The sequence below is a fragment of the Syngnathus leptorhynchus genome, chromosome 8, assembly GCF_054491065.1.
Source record: "Syngnathus leptorhynchus isolate UIUO chromosome 8, UIUO_Slep, whole genome shotgun sequence".
In the NCBI taxonomy this organism is placed as follows: domain Eukaryota; kingdom Metazoa; phylum Chordata; class Actinopteri; order Syngnathiformes; family Syngnathidae; genus Syngnathus; species Syngnathus leptorhynchus.
Genome location: NC_141202.1, coordinates 10,203,260 through 10,218,042, shown reverse-complemented (window position 1 = coordinate 10,218,042; position 14,783 = coordinate 10,203,260). Strand labels below are relative to the sequence as shown.

Genomic DNA, 14,783 nt, shown 5'->3' with positions numbered 1-14,783 from the left:
CGAGCCATCACACAATCGTATGAGCTCAACGTAATGAACATAAAAGCCTGGCAAATGAGCTCAAATGATGTTTGTTGCCACTTCTGAGTGGGCCCCGTGCGAATTGCAAAAATATTTCATCATGCACTTGGGTGAGTAGCTCTCCAAGCGACAGTGCCTTCATACCTTGCATCTTTCTGCCCGTGCATATACAGAACCGCAGAATCCACTTTGATAAGGCCGCCGGTCTGGTGGAGGTGCTGATAGATCGGATGAGCCATGAGGACGAAGGCTCGTACACGGCCCAGCTGCGGGATGGACGGGCCAAGAACCAGTTCACGTTAGTTTTGGTGGATCACAGTGAGTCACACAACAGATTAAATGTATTACCAATCATAATAATAATAACAACAAAAATAATGATAATATTCCCAAAATGTAACACATTTTGTATTAAAGCCCATAAATTAAAATCCTAAACCATGTATATATACTTACAAGAGAAAAAAAACATCTTACACCTGACTGAGTGAATTTGAATAAACAATGGAGAGAAAAAAAACATTCGTCTAATCGTGAGGAAATCTGATGCAGGAAAAACTCATTGACCTTGATTGACCTTTTTCAATCTCCCACCAATGACAATAATGAATATAAGTAAATGTATCAATAGCAGCAGTAGTGCGAAATGAAAAGCCTCCTAAATTGACGACAGCCACAAAAATGAGGAAACACATCAACCAAAATTGCCTAACATCCAAATTCCTTTTGATGTTGCTCTTTCCATCTAATGTAATCAGACTGTGTCAGTGTATCTAGGAAACACATCAACCAAAACTGCATAACAAAACATCCAAATTCCTTTTGCTGTTGCTTTTTTCATCGAATGTAATCAGACTGTGTCAGTGTATCTCATGAAACAATTATCTGTGCCCCCCCCCCCCCCACCACCATCCAGAATTCCGTGAGGTGATGGCCCTGGCAAACGCCAAGCGACGTGACCACGAGAGAAAAAGCGGTGAGGCATCGGTCAGCGCGTCTCTGTAAACATGCCACGTGTGCCGTTGGCTCGCACGTTCAAACGCGGCCGCCTCATTACGATAACAAATGGCTGCCGGTGACCTTTAAGAGGCGCAGATGCACAACGGGTTCCGCATACATCACCGTGACATTGTCATCATTTGCTTGTCCTCCCAAAGGACCCTACTTCGAGGAGTTCTTGTCTTGGAACGTTAACGAGGAATGCCAAGTGATCATAAAATGCAAGGTACTTAATTGTGGCAATGAATATAATGGCGCTGTTTTGGTCTGCCTTTTGTGTGACAGTCATTAGTGTAAACGACCAAAGAGGAATTATTTAAAGAATATGCTAAAAGCATTCAAATGCCCCTTTTTTGGAAACATTACTTTCAAATAGTTTCATGATGTTATGCACACGTTGAGCATGGCCATACCTGCTTTATGTTTGTTTTGGATCAAATTGATCAGTTTTAAAGTTTCAAAATATATTTTGGGAAACTATTTAAATATGTGTTGTCTGTGCCTAGTAGTTGTGTTTCTTGGCTTTGCTTGTTTGTTTTGGACTGGCTTATTCCCTGGATTTGTGCTCAGGCCAGAGCAATAACAATATTGATTTGGCGCCCTCTAGTGGCCTTTTGCTGCTACATACCTGCCATCTTCCCTCATGATTTTCAAATTCTTCTCATACACTGTATATTGTGTGTCCCGGCTTGTATTTAGTGGAATGTATTTGTGATTCCACAGGTGACAAACACAACCAGAGACTCCACCCTCAAGTGGTTCAAGGACGGAGTGGCGGTGGCACAGACCGACTACGACCCCCCGTCTGGAGTCAGCGCGCTCACCATCCCACAGGTAGTCAAACACTAATCATAATGTGTGTCCGTTTTCAATGTCTCATTATTTGAGTTGTGTCCCCTCTCAGGTTGACAAAAAGCAGGCGGGCTCTTATAAAGCGGTAGTGTCAGATGCCAGAGGAGAGGACGTCAGTACTTTGGCATTGCAGGGTGAAGGTGATGTGGCGGGAGCTCATTTGTTGCACATTTATAACGTACCTCTACTTACAAACTTAATTGGTTCTGCCGTCGGGTTTGTAAGTAGAAATGTTTGTAAGTAGAAGCAACGTTTCCCTTAGGAATCAATGTTAAAGCAAATAATGTGTTCCAGACTATCCCAAAGGTCACACTTTACAGAAAACCAAAACAACTGTTCTATTTTTGCTTTTTCAAACCTTCATAACAAAAAATAAATGTCACTTTATTCTTAACCTCCTAACTTTGCTTCAGGAGGTTTTAATTTTCTACAATTCCTAAAAATACCCCTAACAAGACACAAAAAAGTCAGGCAAATAAATGATTGCACGATTCCACGTACAATGTGCTCACATACTCGTCAGTACTTTTTGGTGCAAGTAAGAATTGTGAAAAAAAAGTTGTGAGACGATCACAATACGACTGAACCACGTGAAAAAGTCAGGATTGGCTAAAACGGGATGGGAGGTACTTATTCTCACGGGTTGACTAATAGGGCTGCTTTCAGAATTAGTAGCCCTGTAACTTTGCTTGTAGAGGGGATCACCTATTTAAATTTGCTACACTTGGTGAAAATATCCCCAAGAAGACAGGAAAAGTAAAGTGATGCTGCCATGAATGCTATGAATGCTATGAATGGCATGAACGGCGCTTCCAGGTCCTACTGGGAGCAAAATAATTTAATATCTTGTCTAGTGCGTCGGGTTGGAAGTCAAAAATGAGTTCGTAAGTACATAGAGGCAGAAAAATCGTACGTATCTCAAAAAGTTGGTAAGTATAGGCGTTTGTTCGTAGAGGTACCACTGTATAACTTATTGACACATTTCATTGATAACATATTTGACAAGTTACACTGTTTATGTTTCTTCGCAGAGTACGACAGGCTTCTCCAGCAGCTGAGCAAACAATGCGGTGAGCGAGTCGCACGCCAAAACTGCTTTGTTGACATGACAACATTTATGCATTCCTCCATTCCTGTCTACAGGATTGTCAGCCGGTCCTCTACGGGTTCAGAGCACCGCAGAAGGTTTCAGGCTCTACTGCTGTCTCACATATTATATCAGCTACCTGAAGACCACCTGGAGCTTCAAGTAAGACTTGACAGGACTGCCGTACAGGTCATGCATGAATAATAAGCGCAGGGGAACTTTAGTCAGACGTCCATGTTGGTTTCAATGAAGACAAAATTGTCCATAGGCGTGACTGTGTGTGCGCTTGACCCGGCAACCAGAATATGACCCCACCTCTTGTCCAATTTCGGCCAGGATTGGCACCTGACCAGCTCCCACTGAGATCCTAATGAGTAACACTGATGTTTGGCAACAATTTGAGTCGACCGGAGCCAAGAAAGTCTCAAAAGAGAAATGGGCTGTCAAACCAAATGCTGAATTTATTTTTCACTTTGATTCCATAAGCGCATCCCATCATTATTCATGTTTGCTTTAAGTAATGTCCAATTTGGCTTTGTAAGAAAACAACAATTACATTTCATTGGTGATTTAACTGAAGTAGACAGACAAAATATCAAAGTTTGGCATAAAGCTGCGCATTAGACAAAGAAAAGGTGGATTTAAACGTCATCGATGATTATGGCAAGTGATGATGTATTTTAAAAGTGAGCCTGCAGCACCACCTTCTGGACGTGAAGGTAATAGACTGGAAAACGAAACAAATCTGTCCACAGCTGTCGTTCTGCACTCGAAACTCACTTATTTTTCTGCAGGTTCCGAAAACATGTTAGTTGTGTTGAAGACTCAAAACTAAAAATACTCGGACTATTTTTCAAAATTGTTTCACTTTTCCACAAACGCAGTGTGCTGACTATCCATTGTTAACAAATGATAAGAAGTCGGACGTGGTCGGGATTGTTTTTGTTTGTCTCCCAGGAGCAAACAGATGGAACCCCAGTCCAGGATCAGGATGGGCAGCAACGTGCACACTGTTTGGATGGACATCTTCAACCCCACAGAGAACGACAAAGGCAAATACTCCCTGGACATGTTTGACGGCGCCGAGACACACCAGCGCCACCTGGACCTGTCAGGACAAGGTGAGGGCACGTTTGGGATGCACGGCAAGTGTGGGCTAACTTTGTTGTTATGAAATTTGACATTTTTTTGCAGCATTTGCAGACGCTTTGGGGGAACACCAGAGGCTTAAGTAAGTTGTCTTTACTTTCAACTCGGTCCGTATGGTTGACTGACCACTGATTAGAGATTTTTCATCTCTTCAGGCAAGAGGCCGTCGTTGAGAAAAGTGAGTCACAAAGTTGTCCCTGAGAAGAAACGACTCGGGGTGGTTGTCATCGACTGACTTAAGTTTGTTTCAGACCGAGCCAAGGTGACAAAAGGTCTCCCGGATGTGGTGGCCATCATGGAGGGCAAGGTAAGACACCCAATTTTCTCGATTCATTCCAGCGTCAAATCGCCACCATGATGTTTGAAATAATAGTTTCTGATTTTTAATGGCAGTGCAAATTTGGACTTTCCAATCACACAACGTTCTCCCGCCCACAGTCTTTGTGCCTGACGTGCTTCATCGAGGGCGACCCGACCCCGGACGTCTTCTGGCTGCGTAACGAGCGGGAGATCGCCGGCGACGATCAATTCTTCATCACCCGCGAGCCCGGCTGCAGTACCATCACCATAAACAACGTCCACACGGACAACTCGGGCAAATACTCCATACTGGTGCGCAACCGTTGCGGCTCAGAGTCGGTGGACGTCACCGTAAGTGTGTACAAGCGAGGCGAGCTGCCGCCAAGCAACGCCATGGAGATGGGCTTGTGAATGGAGGTGGCACAGGGGGCACTGGTCCCCCTGAAATATGGTCGCACCCGCCAGTCGCCAGGCCAGATAATTGACTTTTGGGTAGCTTCCAATATTTGGTGCAATATATCATATATATATAAAGTGCACATGGCGTGGCTTCGTGTTTGTTAATTAGCAGATTACTTCCTGATTCATGGACGATGATGAAAGATGTGTGATTCAGTACGTGCTGTAGTTTTAAAGTCACAGGTTGGTAGATACTGGGTACAATAAAGGAACGGAATTTGAAAATTAAAGGAGCCGCTTTGTACTTTAAAAGTGCAAACAGTCCATGGGGTTGATCACCCCATCGGTTGGCCACTGGAGTCATGGGAGGAGGTTCAACGGCACCGCGGGGAGGAGAAAAGTTGCAGACAGCTAAGTCCAAATGATGCATTTCCACAAATAGAGGCGTTTATTTACTCAACTACACAAATGAGAGTGGCGTACTTGTGCACTTTTTTTTTTTAAACAATCCATCAATTTTTTTTTAGGGGGCACTCTGTCTTCATTGGGGTCACATTGGGTGAGGCGGTGCTTCAGTTGATGCTAACGGTTTGGTTAGCAAGTTCAAATGGCTGGAGTGAAACATATATGTCACATTTGTATGGGAAGTGTTCATTTGTGTTCAGCATTGTCTGGGGATGGCCACAAGTTGAGGGAACACGTTTTGAAATAAAATGCTTTAGATGCTAACAGCGAGAGCTTTGTGATTCTCGTTAATTCAGTTTGATCTCCTCCGGTGACAGAAATGGCAGATGTTCTCTCACTCATACAGAAATAGAATAGAAAAAAGTAGTCAGGTAAAAGTAGACCTTTTAATTCCCACACTGTCAGGTTCTTGTCCCTGCTTCATGTATCTGAACCTCTTGAGTCAAAGTAGCCGCCATCTTTGTTTCGCGCCAATCCATGGAGCAAATGAACTCGGGGTTGTTCAAACAGCGTCCGATGGGGTTACTAATTAAACTCTTCATCCGGGGAGAGGATAAAAGCGAGCAGGCTCGGGCAGACTTTCCCCACACGGTTGAGCTTCACCCACCTCATAGCCCATCTCAGCCTCCTTTTGGTCAACATGGACTTCAACGGCACGTGGCAGGTCTACGCCCAGGAGAACTATGAGGCCTTTCTCAAGGCCATGGGTGAGAAAAAATAATTGATGGAACTGGTCCTATCTTTGTATGTAAATGGGTTGTTTTTTTTCCACACACCAGAACTCCCTGATGAAGTCATCAAGATGGCCAAGGACATTAAGCCGGTAACGGAGATCACGCAGAAGGGCAAGGACTTCGTGGTGACCTCCAAGACCCCTGGAAAGACTGTGACCAACTCCTTTACCGTTGGCAAGGAGGCTGACATCACCACCATGGACGGCAAGAAGCTCAAGGTAAATTGTTTGAGGAAAATTGAGATGTTTTTTTTTTTCAACAAGCCATAGTACCTTGAAAAATGAATATTTTGTTGAAATTGATGCAAGTGTGAATTGGTACAGTGCAGTCGATGGATTTTTAGTATCTACTCTGTTACCCAGTGCGTTGTCAATATGGAGGGCGGAAAGCTGGTCTGCAACACCGGCAAGTTCTGCCACATCCAAGAGATCAAAGGAGGCGAAATGATCGAGGTACCCTGAACTCATCACTTATCACACTCACGCTAACTCCATTTCATCGTTAAAAATGTTCTCTCTTCTTCCGTTTTAGACTTTAAGCATGGGCTCCGTAACTCTCGTCAGGAAGAGCAAGAAAATGTGAAAAGCTGGGCAGTGACGATTGAAATAAATGTCTATTTAAATACAATACATACGTTTGTTCATTGATCCTCCGTTTTTATCTACGAACCCTAAACGCAATTATTTTCTCCACTGCGCACGCGCACAAATTGGAGTGAGGAAGACAAGCATGCGCATTGCTTACATCTTGTTCGTCACGTACCTTGCTTGCTGTACTTCAGGCTCGGTTTTGCTGCAGACAGTTAAGGTTCGCCTAACGGGGATTGTTTCTAAAAAAATAAAAAAAATAAAAAGAGAAAAGAAAACACCTGCCGCGATATATCGTCGTCGCAAATGGCGAGATACCTGCGACCCCCAAACTCCTCTCTCTTTGTTCGGAATATCTCCGAGGAGTCCAGGTAAGTCCTCATAGCCAAATAAATGCTAATGTCGCGAGAGCTAACCTTCCAAAAATGGCTAACTGAGATATTGCACACACAAAAAAAAAATCATAAAGAAAAGACTCATTTCTTTCGAAGAAGATTAGTAACGTTGGTTACGAACTGCTGGTAAAATGTCACCAGCTGCTTTATGCATTTGTTTTTGTTGGACATTTATTAAACAAAACAGCAAAAAGTAATATCTAAACTAATTTAGAAAGCATTTGTCTTTATTTTTCCATTTTAAAGGTAGCAAGTTTAAAGCCACTAAAAAGACTACGTAACGTTTGCAGGCTGTGCAGATTGCAACGTACACACTTGCACAGTTAAAACTCCTAAAGTAGATTAATTGGAAAAATCTACCCTCGTTGCTTTTTTATTTTTGAGTGAATATTCCAAAATGTGTCTACCTACCTATTTTTTAATTGTATGATTATGTGATGAAATGTTTATTTAAATATTCAATATATATGGCTGTTTTGTTTTTCCACACGAATTGTCAAGATTTGTCAGTTATTAAATCTTGGCTGGAGCAAATTACACATCTATTCATATACCCATAATTAATACCAATTAGATAACAGTAATAATAACAGTTATGATCAAATCCACACTGCAACCGTTTGCAGCTATGTGTGTGTCTGTGTGAAGTTTTACATCCAAACCTCTAACTGAAATTACATCCACTCACTGCGCCCAGTTGGATCGCTATTATTCGTTCGCACAGTGGGCTACAGGTGGACTTGTAAAATCAAATAAAAATGTGATCATTTCATTATTTCACGACACTTTAGGCCAGAAGATTTGCGGCACGAGTTTGGTCGTTACGGGCCTATTGTAGACGTCTACATTCCACTTGACTTCTATACGCGGCGACCAAGAGGATTTGCTTACATTCAATATCCTTTCTTCTTGTTTGCTGTTTCCACTGTGGTGTGTTCCCGTTTAACTATTATCTCTTCTGTTGTTGCCTCAGAATGGTAAAGATACAGTTCTGGAGAGCCAGCCCCCCCCCTACCACTACACACAGAAAAGTTACCAGGTAGAGTAGCCAAAGCCAAAGACCAAGCGCTAGCAAAACAAAAACAAAAAACAAAGCAAAAGCATCAAGATACAAAGACGGGTGCGATCAAGCGAGAGAGCGGCCATTTTGTCTGCCAAAGGGAGCGCCTCCATTTTATGGGCCAAAGGGAGGAAAAGCGGGCGAAGCGTGTTTATTGGGCAAAGACAAGTGCTACGTTCCTCTGCCAAGGCAATAAAGAGCAAGCTCAAGTTCAAAGATCAAGCATGTTAAAAGGTAAACAAGACATTTTATATGTATCCTCCTCAAATCTAATCACATTTTATTGATGTGTCTTGTCCACAAAGTCTCCAATCACTGAACTCTTCGGTGTCGTGTATTGTACTTGATTATTTCATGATGTGCCAGCACTGATCTGCAAGTGAATGTGTCCTTGAGAACATGACGGATAACGGCAGGTTTGTGTGATGCATGTGTTTCTATTAACTAGCGGCGGGTTGCTAATCGCGAATGATTTCACTTGGACTTCATCTGATCAACCTTGATTTTATGAGCATGCGTGCATGTGTCCTTGCGTCCTGAAATGAAAACCTTAACCACATCAGCACATTCGAAGATGTCCGGGATGCTGAAGACGCCCTCCACAACCTTGACCACAAGTGGATGTGTGGGCGCCAGATCGAGATCCAGTTCGCCCAGGGAGACCGCAAGAGTAAGACCATCCAATTTGTGTCATATTGCATTTTGAGGTGTTGCCAAATTTGACGTACATTTTGAGATCATATTAGCAAATTTGACGTTATTGTTTAGAAGGCTACATTGTGCCAATTCAATGATTGTTACATTGTCCCAAAAAAGCTCCCGGCCAAATGAAGTCCAAAGAGCGCCATTCCCCTCGTAGTTTCTCGCGCTACGACGACGATGACGACCGCGACGGGCGCCGCAGACGATCACGTAGCCGCAGCTATGAACGGCGCCGTTCGCGCAGCCCCTCATACGAACGGCGACCGCAGCGGTCGGTCAGTCCCAGAGAGTACGTACTGTCTTCCACACTGCGTTGCACATATTCAAACTGTTTAGTGTTTGTTTTGGCGCCCCCTTATGGTTGTTTACTTCCTGCTCCAGCTCACGCCCCTACGGCCGACACAGACGCAGCAAGAGCCGTGAAAATGACAAGTAAGATCTTTTATGTTTCACACTGTCCATGTTTGAGAAGGTGTTTTAAGAATTGGGTTCCGTCGTGATCAAGGCATAAAAGCGGGCAGCATGAGCGCCACAGGGCCCCGCGTGAGGCCGGATCCCGGAACCGCTCGGCATCCCGCTCGCCCTCGCCCTGCCGTTCCAGGCCCAGAAAGAGCCGGTCCCGCTCACACAGCCCCGCCGCCCAGGAAGAAAACTTCCGCCTGGCCCCCGGTTCCCAAAAGCGCTCTTTTGGCCGCTCTCCATCACGCTCGGCGTCCCGCTCCGCATCCCGCTCGCGTTCACGCTCCCGCTCCTGGGCAGAGTACAAATCTGGAGGGCGCTAAACAACAGTTAAGTTTGACATTTAGTCACTTAAGAAACAAAGTTAGTTTTTCTGTATTTTCTTGTTCACTGATGTTTTTCCATGTAGACCATGAAAGTCTGTTTGAAGACAGTGGCCATTATTTCCTTTAGTTGGATTGTTATGTCGGACTTCTCACTTTACTGTACACTTCCACATCCAACAAAGGACTGTTTAGCGTTTTCTTTGGTTTTGGGTGATGACTGTAGCAGGTTGCGTAATACAACATGAACATAAGTACCTTTTTGTACTCGTTACTGAATTTCAGCAATACCTCTATTTTACCACAAGGAGACAGTGGACCTTTTCCATTCCATATCAAGTGTTCAGGGTGAGTATCGAAATCTACTGTGAACGTTGTTTTAAGTATGCCAGTACAGTAAAGACGGAAACGTTTTGAGCCGCTTGCCGTTATTTCCCTTGGTAACATTTTTAGTTAAAGATTCTCATATTTGAAGTTATACTGTAATTTGCTCATCAGTATGTTGCCATTTGTACTGTGGGCAACTATTCTTAAATTCTGACGTTCAATAAAGTAATTTACCTCTGACAAAATTGACCTGATTGGACAATATACATTGAATGGAAAATAAAAATAAAACAGTCAAACAGTTTAGGGGGGAAGGGGAAGGGATTATTTATTAATTTCTTGTCAAATTTAACTTCAAATCAATGCATTTTTCCATATTTTTAAACCAATTGTTACCAATAAACAGGGCATTACTTCTTTCCAAAAAAAATGACATCATCAGTGGGGACAAATTCAAATCCAATTTATGACAATACAAGTTCTAATTTAGCATGAGGAGACTGCAATGCATGATTTAACTGGATTAACAGCGTATTAACGTAAAAATAATCAGCTGGCGGAAGATCAGCTGAGAGGTAAGGGTGCTTTCTAAAATCGTTTTAAGGACAAAAATAGTCAAATTGTTTTTCTAATGGGCTTATATTTGGGCATAACTCAAGTAACAAATTCATCCAGATAAATGTCACGCAAATACAAATCTCCCCGGTTCCAATCGGCGACACATTCACCCTACACTGCATCGTACAAAAATCATAAAAAACATGTGCAAGATCTCCCAAAAGACTTCAGTGCAGGGCTCACTCATTCTGGCAAATGCTTGGTTTTCTTTCTTTTTCTTAACAAAAATATTCTTCAGCATCAACGAAGTCGAGACGATGCGCGTCCCATACATTCAGTGTTATAATTAGTACTAAAAATACTTTCGTCTGCAAGCCTCCGCCGTACTCTGTGCTTGCAAATGTACAATATGCTACAAGAACTTTATACATGCCATCGTTCTTAGTATTTACATGGCTCCTGAAAGACATGATCAATGAATGAGGTTTTGTCGTCTTTAGTCTGGCTATGAAGCAGATTCAATTCTGCACAGGGAAAGCAACAACGAATCAAAAGCAGAAAATGGCTCACGTGAGGAGGAAAACAAGATAGTCGATCGCGCGTCGGATTCTAGACTGTCACAGCCTATAACAACACATCTGGAGTAAGTGCAGTGCAAAATGGGCTCAAAATCATGATGGAACAGAAACTAACAGCGCACCACGCTCATAATGTCACTAAATGGCAACGCAGTCTCATCTTTTCGACACAAACTAGTGCCGCAGACTCTTCCGCGTCTTACGGCGGCACGCGTGGGTGTTAAAAGATGAGATTGAGTAACAGGAGCATCGGGGAGGGGCGGCTTTGGTTAACGCACGGCACCACCGAAGCACAACAAGACAACCTGGACACACTACAAACACCAAGACTCGACATTTGTCCGCCTTTCACGTGGGACACTTTCAGAGTGAATGTCACATCTGTAATTTTACACGCGCAGGTGTCGCCCCCTTTGTGATACTCCCTCCAAAAAGGAGGACAATAGCAAGAGCAACGACGGAAAAATGTCTTTCAGAGGCAGTGTGAACACGAGTGCCAACCGGGCTTTCCAGCAGCACGTCCCCAATAGTGCATCTGCGCACAGCGCAATAAAAAAGGTACGTGCACAGGAGTCGAGCGCCAAAGGCCCGTGTGCCATGATATCAACTTTCATCAAAACGCCATTAAAAAAAAGAATGTACACGTGATTTCCCTGCAGAATCGCAGTTGAGCGTCCTACTGTTTGAAAAACAAGAAAAGCCAGAGGGGCTTCTCGTTTTAAAATATGCTACAAAAAAGGAGACTTGACCGTGTGCTGGCAACCCGTTATCGAGTATAAAATCGGCTGTATATGTCCACAGAGGCGGACAGGAATTAAGTAACGTGTGGAAAAATAAGTGCACCCAATCTGCTTTGATAGCCATAATAAAAAGAACGAAACCTGACGCAAAAAAAGGTGTTGTGTGGGTGAGGGTGGTGGGGTTGTTGGGGGGGTATCCACTTTGTCGTCACCAGCAAGGCTGTAATATCTGATTTGTTAAAAAAAACAGCTCATTAAAAAGTGTATTACAGCCATTTTCCTCCTCAGGCCTGCACCTTCAAGAGGCTCTTGAGCTGGAAGGTCATCATCTCCCTGCTCTCGCCGGCACTCATGGGGAAGGACACCCAGTGGCTGGGCGGCTTGGGTAGCACGCTGGGCGAGGGCGGCTCACTGAACTTGGGCCCAGCATAGCTGGGGCTGCCCCGGGCGTTCAGTAGCGTGTTGAGGTGGGACACGGCCCCCTCCCAGTCCTGCTGGTAGGCGGCGGCCAGACGGGCGATGGAAGCGGCCGCCTCGGCCTGCCGCGCCTCCGGAGAGCATTGGAACGCCAGAACGCCCTTTTCGCTGCTGCGGCGGTGTTGGTGGAGGACACCTGCCCCCGCGGCCGACACCACTGTCACGTTGCCGTTCTGGTCGCGGCCCCTCTGCTTGCTTCGGCCCAGATGCTGGTTCTTCTTCTTGGGGCGCTCATGATGGGCGCCTGGAATGTTGCTGCACCGCTCTCCGCCTCCACCTCCCATGATGCTTCACCTTGACTGTCACCTAAACAAACAGGGTGGGTGCATTAGTTTTATGTGCTTTGATAGTGTTTTGACCATCCGTTGATTTTTTTTTTTTAAGTCCTTTTTTGTTGTTGTCGACTTACCCCCCCCAAAAATATTGGTTTATGTTCCATACATCTTAAAATTGTGGCAATAGTTGTCATTTGATCACATTCTTAACATACGCATTCTATGACTGTAGCGTAACTTGTTGATAACCTCATACATTAGTGTACTTCACGATAAAGTAATAATTTTATGATTCACTTGTCAGTTTTGCCCCAATAGAGGATCGTTATAGGTCTGTCATAACAAGGCTATTTATTATTATCATCATCAATCGGATACAAATTTATTTAAATTACTGATAATAAAAAAAATCTTTCCTCCCCTGGTAACTGTTTAACCAATTATCTTTATTTGGTATTGTTTTGTTCCTACAGTAGATGTTTACTGGTCAACTATTAAAATAAGTATTTATTATAATCTCATTTAAAGTTATTCTTTACTAGCGTACAATTTCTGTCCGTGGAAATGCAGTCGTTTGCCTACGTGCAGAAGCGCAAGCAGCGCCAGGCAAGCAGCGCCAGGCAAGCCACCCCTCCCCCATCGCCTTCACAAGACGAAAACAAGCTCCAGGCACGTACCTCTTTGTTGCCACAAAGTTACGCAGGAAGAGAGCCCTCTTCTTCGTCTTTTTCGCCTGTCTTCCGCCTTGAAACAGCTTTCTCCGTCCCCGAGAACAGTCGATGTTGGTGTTGTCGTCGTCGCGTCTCCTTCTGCTGGTATTGAGCGGTCTTTGTCCCGTCGATTGTGCCGGGCTGGCGGTCGTCGAGTGCCAATGGGCGTCGCTTGATCGCGGAGCCCAGTAGAACATGAATTCACCTAGGCGCACACGATCCACCACGAAGCCGCAAGACCTATAATAATAATAATGATATAATAATTACAATAATAATAAACGCCATCGCACATTCGATTTAATCATTTGTCGACGTACACTTCCTGTAGTGACGCAGTTTCGCTCGTTTAAAGTCTAATTATCACCAATAATTGTGTTATTTATTGTGTTACATTATAATTAATCTAGTAAAGCGTTGGAATGGTTCAATTGGCCGTCTCCGTTGTAGGTCAGTGTACTTTAGCGGAGAACAAAACAAAGAAGCTTTAGCTCTGTAATGGCGACCAGGAGGATCAAAAATAACTAGTCTCTTACCGACTTCTTAAGGCTTGATCGTCGAAGCCTTTTGTCCGGATTGTTGTTTTTGCGAAACAGAGATCCTTCGTTAGTTTTCCCCACAAATTCGGTTGATGGTTACCTAGTAGATGGGATAACAAAACTTGGGGAAGCAGTCTCCTCCTATCTCTCCCTCGTCGTCTTTTCCGACTGAGTCCGAATTGCCACAAAATGTCGCCCTCATCTCGTCTATGTAGCTGGTGTCAGGTACCCTCCGACCAATTACATCGCGAGTTTTAAGAGCCCCAGCCAATCAGCGCCGAGTAAAACGGACGCATTCTTTCTTGTTGCCAGACGAGTGACGTCAGTGACCGACTTGTCTTTGCCTTTGTGCTTTCCGCAATTTCTCATGGTGAGGAAAGAAAACACGAAAAAAATCAACCACATGTCGAATGTACAAAGCTGTTTCACTTTTTGACATTTTTGTTAGGTAACGCAATGTAATTACACAACACATACGCTACGCACAGGCCATCGTACGCAGCGGATTAAACGTTATGTAATGTCGATCCTTTGTCTGAATCGAACGCAGTTTTAAGAAATCATTTGATGAAATAAGACGTTTTAGTATCTTGTCTTGTTTGTTTCAATTTGTGTCGAAACAGCTGCAGAAGGCTGGAAAGGAAACCCTTCACCCACCCATCAACCCCCACCCCCATTCCTCAACTCACTAAAACATTGTGTTTCGACCCATGGGAGACTTAACTATTTTGCGAGGTGGTGGTGCTGTTATATTTACGCGAAAAAGTGCACGACCTCAATGCACAAACAAAATCCCAATAACAAACTTGTAATTGCTACAACTAAATCACCGCTGTCAGATAAACAAATGGCACAACATGACCAAATTTTCCTTTATCAGTTTCAGAGCAACATAATTGTGTCTCCGGTAATCCTAACTTGCATTGTTTTGGTATGTGGGAAGAAACCAGAGTACCCTGTATCCAGGTAAACAAGGAAAAGTAGTTTGTTGTGTCTTAGGAATGTAGGTAAGGGACAGGAAGTGTATTGGCGGTCATGCGTAACAGC

At 43.9% G+C, this 14,783-nt stretch overlaps 4 protein-coding genes across 7 annotated transcripts in view; 3 read left to right on the top strand and 1 right to left on the bottom strand.

Annotated features, from left to right (window-relative positions):
* Positions 1-5,309, top strand: part of myom3 (myomesin 3) — a 28,454-nt gene extending 23,145 nt beyond the window's left edge. For both annotated transcript variants that reach the window (XM_085917500.1, XM_085917499.1), the window contains 12 exons: positions 195-339; positions 938-997; positions 1,179-1,246; positions 1,744-1,854; positions 1,925-2,012; positions 2,904-2,942; positions 3,016-3,121; positions 3,917-4,080; positions 4,154-4,190; positions 4,264-4,286; positions 4,360-4,415; positions 4,547-5,309. In XM_085917500.1, the coding sequence (XP_085773626.1) occupies positions 195-339; positions 938-997; positions 1,179-1,246; positions 1,744-1,854; positions 1,925-2,012; positions 2,904-2,942; positions 3,016-3,121; positions 3,917-4,080; positions 4,154-4,190; positions 4,264-4,286; positions 4,360-4,415; positions 4,547-4,819 (1,170 nt within the window). In that variant the 3' untranslated portion in view covers positions 4,820-5,309. The remainder of the gene's footprint in view (positions 1-194; positions 340-937; positions 998-1,178; positions 1,247-1,743; positions 1,855-1,924; positions 2,013-2,903; positions 2,943-3,015; positions 3,122-3,916; positions 4,081-4,153; positions 4,191-4,263; positions 4,287-4,359; positions 4,416-4,546) is intronic.
* Positions 5,310-5,819: 510 nt separating this feature from the next.
* Positions 5,820-6,633, top strand: fabp10a (fatty acid binding protein 10a, liver basic). The gene is made up of 4 exons (XM_085917506.1): positions 5,820-5,979; positions 6,052-6,224; positions 6,369-6,458; positions 6,538-6,633. Exons 1-4 carry the CDS (start codon positions 5,913-5,915, stop codon positions 6,586-6,588), a joined length of 381 nt encoding a protein of 126 aa, XP_085773632.1. The 5' UTR covers positions 5,820-5,912; the 3' UTR covers positions 6,589-6,633.
* A 106-nt stretch (positions 6,634-6,739) lies between these two features.
* On the top strand, positions 6,740-9,945 carry srsf10a (serine and arginine rich splicing factor 10a). 3 transcript variants are annotated; one of them, XM_085917504.1, is made up of 7 exons: positions 6,750-6,964; positions 7,962-8,282; positions 8,354-8,464; positions 8,612-8,718; positions 8,865-9,039; positions 9,132-9,182; positions 9,256-9,945. In XM_085917504.1, exons 3-7 carry the CDS (start codon positions 8,448-8,450, stop codon positions 9,530-9,532), a joined length of 627 nt encoding a protein of 208 aa, XP_085773630.1. In that variant the 5' UTR covers positions 6,750-6,964; positions 7,962-8,282; positions 8,354-8,447; the 3' UTR covers positions 9,533-9,945. The 3 variants fall into 3 exon arrangements, with proteins under 3 accessions (XP_085773628.1, XP_085773629.1, XP_085773630.1); XM_085917502.1 differs by lacking the exons at positions 7,962-8,282; positions 8,354-8,464 and adding an exon at positions 7,780-7,886 and having other exon boundaries at positions 6,740-6,964; positions 8,617-8,718; XM_085917503.1 differs by lacking the exon at positions 8,354-8,464 and having other exon boundaries at positions 6,749-6,964; positions 8,623-8,718.
* A 216-nt stretch (positions 9,946-10,161) lies between these two features.
* Positions 10,162-13,936, bottom strand: pnrc2 (proline-rich nuclear receptor coactivator 2). The gene is made up of 3 exons (XM_085917505.1): positions 13,734-13,936; positions 13,165-13,437; positions 10,162-12,518 (listed from the first exon to the last, which is right to left on the bottom strand). Exon 3 carries the CDS (start codon positions 12,494-12,496, stop codon positions 12,020-12,022), a length of 477 nt encoding a protein of 158 aa, XP_085773631.1. The 5' UTR covers positions 12,497-12,518; positions 13,165-13,437; positions 13,734-13,936; the 3' UTR covers positions 10,162-12,019.
* Positions 13,937-14,783: the final 847 nt, after the last annotated feature.